This window comes from Anguilla rostrata, chromosome 6, assembly GCF_018555375.3.
Source record: "Anguilla rostrata isolate EN2019 chromosome 6, ASM1855537v3, whole genome shotgun sequence".
In the NCBI taxonomy this organism is placed as follows: Eukaryota; Metazoa; Chordata; class Actinopteri; order Anguilliformes; family Anguillidae; genus Anguilla; species Anguilla rostrata.
This window is the reverse complement of record NC_057938.1, coordinates 2,203,848-2,214,851: the sequence shown is the minus strand read 5'-3', so window position 1 is coordinate 2,214,851 and position 11,004 is coordinate 2,203,848. Positions and strand designations below refer to the sequence as shown.

General features: G+C 42.4%; 2 protein-coding genes across 2 annotated transcripts in view; both read right to left on the bottom strand.

The window, feature by feature from the left end:
- LOC135258161 (E3 ubiquitin-protein ligase TRIM35-like) overlaps window positions 1-1,988 on the bottom strand; it is a 24,221-nt gene extending 22,233 nt beyond the window's left edge. Inside the window, exon 1 of the mRNA XM_064341455.1 lies at window positions 1,334-1,988. Coding sequence (XP_064197525.1) covers window positions 1,334-1,735 — 402 coding nt within the window. The 5' untranslated portion in view covers window positions 1,736-1,988. The remainder of the gene's footprint in view (window positions 1-1,333) is intronic.
- Window positions 1,989-3,564: 1,576 nt separating this feature from the next.
- Window positions 3,565-9,637, bottom strand: LOC135258170 (E3 ubiquitin-protein ligase TRIM35-like). Its single transcript, XM_064341465.1, has 6 exons — window positions 8,661-9,637; window positions 8,147-8,242; window positions 7,831-8,061; window positions 5,467-5,489; window positions 4,895-5,013; window positions 3,565-4,480 (listed from the first exon to the last, which is right to left on the bottom strand). Exons 1-6 carry the CDS (start codon window positions 9,060-9,062, stop codon window positions 3,957-3,959), a joined length of 1,395 nt encoding a protein of 464 aa, XP_064197535.1. The 5' UTR covers window positions 9,063-9,637; the 3' UTR covers window positions 3,565-3,956.
- Between the last annotated feature and the right edge of the window lie 1,367 nt (window positions 9,638-11,004).

Sequence of the window (11,004 nt, the reverse complement as noted above, 5' to 3'; positions counted from 1 at the left end):
CTGCGCTTGTAACCGAAAGGTCGCAGGTTCGATTCCCGGGTAAGGACACTGCCGTTGTACCCTTGAGCAAGGTACTTAACCTGCATTGCTTCAGTATCTATCCAGCTGTATAAATGGATACAATGTAAAGTGCTATGTTTAAAAAAAAAAAAAAAAAAAAGGTTGTGTAAGTTGCTCTGGATAAGAGCGTCTGCTAAATGCCTGTAATGTAATGAATGAAAATTATAGCAAAGAGTAAAGGCAATGAACAATACTTAATGGACAATTAATCATCATTCCTGTAAATATGCATGAAATCATTCTGTTAAAAATGCATAAAAACGTGCATTCAAAACTAGTAGTTAAAAATACATTAAATCCTGATCTGGCAACCCCCTCCCCTACTCAGATTTCACATGCCATGTCAGTTTAAAGGTTCACTCGAGTGTTGGCAGCGTTTACTTTGCAAAATGGATGTCAGAAAATATCTCAGAGCTCTACCTGCCCCATCCAGAACAGGACAGAGTTCAGAATTTCCTGGATCTACTCATTCACACTCAGAACCACCGATACGTGCCAAAGCTACAGCGTCTGCATCTACAACCTCAAATGAAGTCAGTGACACTGCTGGTCTTGCTATGCTACTCGATCCAGCTAATTCAGCTGATGACATCAGCTCCCCTCCAGCTTCACTAGCTAGCAGGAGAAAAACCTGACCAGGTGAAAGAGGACAAGTATCTAAGCCACATTTTTAGTGGGAAAATGCTCTTTTGTAAGTGACTGGTGGCACAGGAGAGACTGACTGGAATACACAGTAAAAGCAGATGCAGTTTACGTTTCCCTTGTGGGAAATTCAAATCGTGTGCAAATACTGATTCAACCTTTAAAATGAAGGGACATTGCAGCTGGAAGCATGCTGTTGAATATAACAAAGGCAAAGAAATTGATTAACACAGAGCAGCCTTCTAGAAATAGATAGCTCATGGCATCCATAACTGATATTTTAGAACTTCAAATATAACACTGCCATCTAGACCCATGCAAAAATCAGAGCCCTCCCAGTGGAAAAAAAAAAGGTTCCTCCACTGATTGACGTCTGACGCTGGCTTTGCCCCGCCCTCTTGTCACCCTCTGTAAGTCATGTGACACAGTGTATGGAGCTCAAACAGCAGTCTTGCCTGAGAACTAAGGTCACTTTATACAGTTCTTTCATTAAATCCCAATCATTTTTAATCCCAATGAATTGACAAAAGAAAAGGATAAAACTTTTTACAATTTGATACTATGTGTAAACTGAAAATTCTTACAAGCCATTAAAAATGAGGTAAAATGTGAAATATGATCTGACAATTACCTTATACTCTTCCGCAGCCTCCTGAACTGGTCGCATTTTGTGGTTTTCATGTTTTTTTGAAGTTTGGCAGATAACACAGACGGGTATTTGATCCACCAAACAGAAGAGTTTGAGTTTCTCACTGTGCAGACTGCAGAGCACTTCAGATCCTGCTTTAGCTCTCTGACTTCTCTCCTTTAAGAACGCCTCACAGGCATTCCCCAGGGACAGGTTACGAGGAGGTTCTTGCTTAAATCTTTTCCTACACACTGGGCACTCCCGACATCCCTTCTGTTCCCAGTACTGCTGCAGACAGGCCTTACAGAAGCTGTGACTGCAAATCAGGACAACAGGATCCCTGAAGATTTCAGAGCACACAGGACAGGAGAGCTCCTCTTCCATGAGAGAAGATCCAGACGCCATTCTGTCTCAGACTGTTCTGAGTTCAGTAATGATTTCTGCTAAATCCAGTAGCTTAAGTTTCAGTTTCACTCTCTGCTGGCAGGTAAAAAAGCCTCTTTAACCTCCTCTCAAATCTCTGTTCTTCTTCTCAGTCTCACATTGTTTTTCCCTCCAATACATTTTTTTTCTGAAATTCATTAAATTCTGGAAAACATACATTAGAATCTTTTTAAAAGGTCCATTGTGTAACACAAAGCTTTACCCTGTGAGGAGCTTTACTTCCCTCTTCCTGTTAGACACACCTGATTATCAAACAGCACTTCCTGGAGGGGGCAGCATTATAACACTGAGGTTTGATTGGCTGATCTGCCAGCAGTTTTACACCAGCCCTGTTCTTCAGGTTCTGTCAGTTCTCTCTCATGTGTGTTAATCCAAATAGAATCTCATTCCCCAGCTAATCTCAAGCACACACCCTCTCCTACAAACATTATTGAAACACAAATCCAGAGTTTGAGTCACAAACTATGATGCAAATACACAGAATGGAATAAGCACATACATCATGAAAGCATGACATACACAAAGAATAAGAAGATGTACTGATGAAAGGATGTGTATTGGCAGGGGGAAATGCCGTGTTTTTAGTGTGTTCTGACAAGCAAAATGAGCAACATGTTTTCTAAATTTGATTGTGGCTGTGAAGGGAGTAAGAAATTGTATTCTTATTTTTCCATTTTCACTGGCAGTCGTGTCAGATATGTTTTAATATTTTGATATTGGTTTGATGTTTGAAATTTTTAATTCATTTTTTATTTCACGCCATGCCTATCACTTATCAAATTAATATGTCTAATATCTTTAAATAAGTAAACATTAATTCAATTGAGACATGTAAATTATCAGATTAATAGTTTGTAGTCCTCCTCAGTGGCTTCCAGAGAAATTCTGAAAACAGCAGTTAGTTGACCACCTGAACACACTTGTCCAAAACTGAGGGAGACCGGCTTCATGTCATCGATAACAAATACGGTGACAACGCCTCAGCACAGCTTCAGTCGCCCTCTAGTGGACAGAGTGAGTATGACCACAGTCATTTCCATCACTCTCAGATTAGAGCTTGAAACGGGCCCAAAAACTTCAGCCTGACCCTCCATGAGCCCACATTCTATTCAGCCTGAGTCTGACCAGAGCCCGCGTGTTGCAGTGTTTTGGAAGCTGAACCTGGTTTGACCCTGACTTTTAATAAGTGCATCAGCACAGTAGACACCGTGGTTTGGGGTATCGCTGAAGTTCTGTTCAGAAAAGGTGTGATTGATGTCTGGTTCAGATCAGTTGATGGTGCACAGCGGCAGGCTTGTGCATTATACTGTCATAACGCTGATGCTCCTGTTTCACGGCTCCCATACTTAAGCAGGGCATCACAGAATTCACATTTTACGAACCCCACGCTTTCATCTGCAGCTCGATCAAAAACCAAAAGTTTGTCCAGACCTGGGATTCTCCATTCGATGGCTGCTGCCTCACTTCATTCTCCCCTGACTATAACTTCTTTCTCCCCGGCTCTGAGGCGTCCATTCTGTCACTCACAGAGCTCAGCTTAGACTCGCTGTCCTACAACTGCCATCCAGCTCACACAGCGCTCTGTGCTCAAAATATAAAGGCCCAGCTACAAAGAACAAAACCCCACCCAACCCAATAGAAACAGGCAGAATTAGGACCCAAACCGACCCAAACCCTCGGGTACTGTTCCAGTTTTATCAGGCTCAGGTGAAAATCGCAAACTCAATCTCAGAGTTCATAGCACTTGCAGGGTAGTTAGCTAATCAGTATATCAGATCAGGTCATGTGAGTTTGAACTGAACCCAAACCCAGCGTATGAGTGGCGTGTTTGCCTCTGTCTGTGTTCATACTGCCCTAGAGGAGGAGACTTACCTCATCACACACCTGGGAGACACACTGGTGACGGGTCAGGAAAAGAGCAGCACTCTGGAGTGATTCCACTGGTGCATTTATTACACTTCAACTGATTACACCATACTTACATTATCACCGTATAGCACAGTAAAAATATTGTGAGGTTATATCATAGAAATTAGACATTTCTCATGGAAAAACTACAGAATGTTTCAAATAAAATAATATTTTGTTTATGCTGTATGACTGGCAAATATTTAAATGAAACCTGCTCAGAGGTGATGGAATTCAGTTCTTTTCACCTGATTTTACCCACAATCCCACAGCATTATTCCATTCTTACAGACACCTTCAGTGGACAGATCTGCAGAGAATCAGGCCAGAAGAATGGAAAGACTCTCTCAGTGAAGGAGTGTTTAAAAGTGTAGAGAGGAGTGTTGTCACTGGGGTCAGAGAATGACACCTCCCCCCTGCCCCAGTCCAGCTGCACTCTGACCTTCTGGAGTTTCCTCTGCACAGTGAGGGTTGTAGGGACTGGGGATGTTAGGGCTTTGTATTTCCCATTGAGCAGCGCTATACCCCACACTCCTCCTGCTGGGCTCCAATCCGTATCCCCTTTCTTGCTGATAGACCCTTTAGCCACAGCCACCACCCAGGCCTCACCCCCCACTTCTACATCCCAGCAGTGTCTCCCTGAGCTGAATCTCTCAGAGCCCAGCACAAACGGCCACCCATCAAATCTCTCTGGATTATCAGGAACCTGCTGACTCTCATCACTGCGTCTCACACTGGTCAGATCCTCAGAGAGTAAGAGCTCAGGATGTGCTGTGTTTGGGTCCAGAGTCACAGGAGCTGAAGGGACAGAGAATGAGACGTCAACACAGATCTGCACAAAGGAAAACCGTCAAAAACAATGGGCTCATAATGATATAAACTGGGTAACAAAAACAACCTTTACAGTCTCAGATACGTGAGAAAACAGCACTAGAACTGAAAGCTAATAACATTTGTAAATGTTCCATGTTGTATAATCATTGTACGAGTGTGCAAAGCCTGTCCCTTCCCTATAATATGTTATCACTCTTAAATCAGTATTTTATTATGAGCATCAGTGAGATTAAGGACTAGTGCTCAGTCTCTTCACTCCAGGGCTCTTACACAGGCAGGACCAATATGACTCTGACTGGCTTTATCAGCTTGTAGAAAGGATGCTGAAGATTCCCCCTGTACAGTGACAATGTGGAGCTCCCTGCCCCCAGTACTCACTGTATTGAACAGTCCCCAGCATCTTCTCCCACACTCTGTACTTCAGATTGCCCAGGTGCTTGGCCACATCAATCAACACTCCTGAGGCCTTCTCTGGATCCGCCAGTGTGCACTGGGCTCTGCAATAATATTCAGGAGTCACTTGTGCTGTGGGCGTGGCTTCATTACCATAGAAGATTATCAGCAGCAAAATTAGATGCTATAAGAATTCTATAAGGAAATGGCTCCATCCCTCCCAGCGTTCTGCCACACAGCCCCACTGGCTGCCAGATATGAAGCAGCCCGACCCCACTGAGGGACACACACTCACAGGAGCATTGCAGAGGATATCATAAATATAATTGACTAGCCATTATCATTATGTTCCCTATAAGCATTGTCACTGTATAATTTTATACGATAATGCTTGTCGTTCAGAATTTTAGATTCTAGTTGGAATTTTTCTGTCCGATTTGACTCATCATTGTTCCAATTCTACAGTACTTGTAAACTACCTCACATTTAAATTGATCAGAGAGAAACGAAGACGAGATTAAAAGACTAAATAGTGTAAAAGGCTGGAGTTCACATACCGTTTCTCCAAATCTTTGTACCTCTGGAATAATTGAAAAAGAAGAGTGAATTTTTATTACTACAACCAATACTCAGACAATTATATCAATACAATAACATTATTTTGGAGAATATTAAACGACTTTATGCATACAGACAATAATATGCGCAATCAATAATCTTTATTGAGGCTGGGTAAACAGCAAGTCTAATCAAAAATGAAAAAAGACCAAGTGAGAACAGATCTAACCTTCAGGGCACAGAATGTGTCAACATCATGGGAGATCATCGGCACGTCACGGAATCAGACCCACAACTGAGAACCATATTAGGGCGACATAGCTCAGGAGGTAAGACCGATTGTCTGGCAGTCGAAGAGTTGCCGGTTCAAACCCCGCCCTGGGCATGTCGAAGTGTCCTTGAGCAAGACACCTAACCCCTAACCCCTAACTGCTCTGGCGAATGAGAGGCATCAATTGTAATGCGCTTTGGATAAAAGCGCTATATAAATGCAGTCCATTTACCATTTACCATATTCAAAGCCATCCTACTGGTAGTCTTTAAGAGAGCAACCAATCCAATGACTTATGTAGCGAGCTCAGGGGGGTACTTCGTGAAGCAGAATTACTATATTAGCTGAATAACTGCAGTGAGTAAAACCCTGTATCACAGAACAGGATTAATATATTAGCTGGATAACTGCAGTGAGTAAAACCCTGTATCACAGAGCAGGATAACTGAGTTAGCAGGATAACTGCACTGAGTAAAACCCTGTATCACAGAGCAGGATAACTGAGTTAGCAGGATAACTGCACTGAGTAAAACCCTGTATCACAAAGCAGGATTACTGAGTTAGCTGGATAACTGCGCAGAGTAAAACCCTGTATTACAGAGCAGGGTTACTGAGTTAGCTGGATAACTGCGCTGAGTAAAACCCTGTATCACAGAGCAGGGTTACTGAGTTAGCTGGATAACTGCGCTGAGTAAAACCCTGTATCACAGAGCAGGGTTACTGAGTTAGCTGGATAACTGCGCTGAGTAAAACCCTGTATCACAGAGCAGGGTTACTGAGTTAGCTGGATAACTGCACTGAGTAAAACCCTGTATCACAGAGCAGGATTACTGAGTTAGCTGGATAACTGCACTGAGTAAAACCCTGTATCACAGAGCAGGGTTACTGAGTTAGCTGGATAACTGCACTGAGTAAAACCCTGTATCACAGAGCAGGATAACTAAGTTAGCAGGATAACTGCACTGAGTAAAACCCTGTATCACAGAGCAGGATTACTGAGTTAGCTGGATAACTGCACGGAGTAAAACCCTGTATCACAGAGCAGGATTACTGAGTTAGCTGGATAACTGCACGGAGTAAAACCCTGTATCACAGAGCAGGATTACTGAGTTAGCTGGATAACTGCACTGAGTAAAACCCTGTATCACAGAGCAGGATTACTGAGTTAGCTGGATAACTGCACTGAGTTTTGTACTTTACTTTCTTTTTTACCATTTTGTCTGTTACTGTACTGTGTCCATTTGCTATTGTGGTTTTTGTCATCGCAGAAAGTTTGATGCTTCATGCTTGCAAGCGTTTAAAACGTGTGTGTTTTAAACTGATGACAATAAACGTTGATCTCGGCCTAGAGTCAATTCTTGTAATACCACTCAAGTAGTCTACCTTCCCTCCTGCCCATGGGGACTAGCTTACGTGAGCCAGACGAGCAGCGCACTCAAAGCGATTAACGAACATCACTACAACGTCAGGACTAGGGCTGCAAAATGTCCAGAAGCGTCAATAATATATCCACATTAAAATATGTGAATATAGAAAAGGTACCATGACCAGCGAGGGGTGGTAATATGGAGAATTTACCTCTCAGATGTGCACATTACGGACTTACGAGTGTGGCTTAAATGAAGAATTTGATATTGGGGCAATTTATAGACCACTTTGATTGGCACATAGTGGACTATATTGTATTCTCTTTATGTATACTGGAATTACATATTTTTTGTGTTTTTCTGTGTATATATTATACAGTATATACTTTTTACATTGCTTACTTGTGCATTTTTAATTATATGATCCATGTCTGCGATGATTCAAAACAGGTCTACATTCAATTGATCCGATTGTGGTCTCATGTCTTATCCTTATATATACTGCACCTTAATGTAATTTTTAAACGTTTTTCTGTATAATGGCTGATGTGTACTCAAAGTGATATATTTCAGAGAAGCCTATTGGATGATTCATCCATGTGTGCGGATAATGGATCACCGCACTCTTTACACCTGATGAAGACAGATTCGTCTGATGCACTTTTGGGAGCATTAAACTGTGTGCCGGTTTCTTTTTTCTGTACCTGATATGACACACGACTTACCTGCAGGAATGAGACGTCTTCAGCTCCCAGCTTCTGTTCTATGGTTCTGATTTGTTCTGAAAGGGATGATATCTCTTCTGTCATCTTCTCAATCTTCTCCTTCATCATCTGACTCTTCTGCTTCTCTTCCTCCCTCAGTGCAGTGATCCTGGCTGCCTCTTCATCTTTTAGGACCTGCTGAAGTTTCTCAAACTCCATCTTTATCTGCCTCTCTATGTGCTGGGCTTGGCTCTGGAATAAACATTATTCACCATCATTTCAGCACAGTCCAGTGCTGCATTATCAACACTGTGATTTAAAGGCCTCAGTACAGTACCTTGATGTGCTCTGCTGTTTGATCACAGACTAGTTTCTCTGCATTAAAGGCTTTTAGCTTCTCCTGCAGTGGAGCCAGTGCAGTCCTGAGTTTCTCCTGGAAATAAATGACCACACTTTACTGAGGACACAGACCGATAGTAAACTTCACTGCCTACACAGTCAGCACAAGAGTCCCTGCTCAGACAGAGGGGAGCTAGAATGGAGACTCAGGTCACAGCTTGCGTAAAGACAATGTGTTCACTGAGACACATATCAGTGCATTGCCTCTATGACAAGACATGCCAGGTAAACAGGTGTGAGCGTAGGAAATTACACACATTGCTATAGTTACAAACTATATTCAATTGTTCAAACCTGTATATATAAAGTTCTTATATTTGTAGAATGGTCAGAGAGAAACCGAGGGAAATTGTTGCTATTCCGTTATTTATGTATTAAGTCAATATTCAGCTTGCTTAAAATTTTAGGCTGTCAGTGAGTTATGTTAATTGGAGAATAATTTATTTACACACCTTATATTTCAGTGCAGCCTCATCTCTTGGACAGAAATTGTGATTTCTGTGTGTTCCTGTTAAACAGTCAACACAAATGGGTTCATCATCATCCAAACAGAAGAGTTTGAGTTTCTCACTGTGCAGACTGCAGAGCACTTCAGATCCTGCTTTAGCTCTCTGACTTCTCTCCTTTAAGAAAGCCTCACAGATATTCCTCAGAGACATACTAATGGAGGGTTGATCCTTAGAAGATCTTCTCCTGCAAATTGGGCACTCCTGAGATCCCTTCTGTTCCCAGTACTGCTGCAGACAGGCCTTACAGAAGCTGTGACTGCAACTCAGGAGAACAGGATCCCCGAAGATTTCAGAGCAAACAGGACAGGAAAGCTCCTCTTCCAGAATTGAAGATCTGGACGCCATTCTGTCCCGGTAGCAGGTCTTGGTCTGCGAGAGAAAATCGGGGCGATCTGAGGTCCACGTCTACTGCTTAATTAGGCACATACAACCGGGTTGCGTTACGGATCGCTTCTTTCCACAGTACGTGGCTGTGATGAGAAGTGAAAACGTAAGCGAGACCAAGACCAAGAAAACGACGAGTCGACAATTTCCTGAAAAGTCTTAGTAATTAATTTATTTTTACCCCGTGAGAGCCAAGGGAAAATATTTGCGTTTGTTTGTTTACTTTGTTTAAACAAAGTAAGTCCTAAGTCCACAAGTGTTCAAGCCTGTTCTGAGCTCAGTAATGGCTTCTGTTAAATCAGCTGTTTAGTTTCACTTTTACTTCCCGTTGTTACACAAAATTGCAGCAAAAGACTGTCTTTATATTAGTCTCCTATCTTTTCGTCTTCAAAGTCAAGAATTTATTCTCCATCGACATTTTCAGAAATGTTTTCATTTGTGAAATATACAGAGTAAAATCATGTTAAAAGGTCCCTGATGTGACTAAAGCGCCCACCTGTGGGAAACTGTACTTTTCTCTTCCTGTTAAGAGACACCTGATTATCAGACAGCAAATCCTGCAGGGGGCAGTATTGTAACACTTAGGTCTGAGTGGGCTGATCTGCCAGCAGTTTTGCTCCAGCCCTGTTCTTCAGGTTCTGTCAGTTCTCTCTCATGTGTTAATCCAAATGGAATCTCATTCCCCAGCTAATCACAAGCACACACCCTCCCTTAGAAAGACGATACAAGTTCAGATTCAGAGTTTGACTCCACAGTCCATTCCTCTTCATAATATCCTCACTGATGAAGCTAAAGGAGAGGGCTGTGCTTTAGAGTAGGTCCTTACAGCACTGATGAAGCTAAAGGAGAGAGCTGTGCTTTAGAGTAGGTCCTTACAGCGCTGATGAAGCTGAAGGAGAGAGCTGTGCTTTAGAGTAGGTCCTTACAGCACTGAGGATGCTGAAGGAGAGAGCTGTGCTTTAGAGTAGGTCATTACAGCACTGATGAAGCTAAAGGAGAGCGCTGTGCTTTAGAGTAGGTCATTATAGCACTGATGAAGCTAAAGGAGAGGGCTGTGGTTTAGAGTAGGTCCTTACAGCGCTGATGAAGCTGAAGGAGAGAGCTGTGCTTTAGAGTAGGTCATTACAGCACTGATGAAAGCATGTGCCTGAAACGTTTGCTGCTGTGCTGGACAGAGGGTGAACGCCTCTTGAACTTTTTGTCTTTAACTGAGCTGTGGTTCAGAATAGATTCAGAATGTTTGTGTCATGTAGACCAAAGGATCTGCACAACACACACCTTCAGACATCTACGGGTGATTTCAGTTACTCCTAAATTACCTGGGAATTGGAGACAGTACAAGGATAATGTAAAGAAGGAAGAATGAGGAAAAATGTCTAAATGTTGTAAATGACCCTTTTGGCACAGTATGTCAGTCAGCCTACAAGAGGGAAATCAGTTCTGGATTTTGTGCTGTGTACTGACTCTGTAGAGGTAATGGAGCCACCTGGGACAAGTGATCATTGCACAGTTTGTTTTAATGTATTTGGGCAAAGTAAGAGGCCCTCCTCTGAGTCTAGAACTTTTCATTTTAGGCATGCCAGCTTTAAAAAGATGGGAGCAAATTTAAGTAGTATAGACTGGGTGCAACTTCTCGATTGCAATACTGTGAATGAAATGTAGGGCAGGTTCAAAAGGGTTATTATTGAGGCTCAATGTAAATTCATTCCAAAGGTGAGGAAAAGTCAGTTAAAAAGCAGTGGAAGCTATACAGGAGAGCTTGAGGGAAAAGAATAAACTTTATAAGACACACTGGGATGCCAGGTATTCCATCCGCCAAGTTACGCCTTGGCAGGGCGGCATGCCCCATACAGCACCGAGAGTTTGGAACTTTTCAGGGTTCCCTACAGGAATAACCGCAATG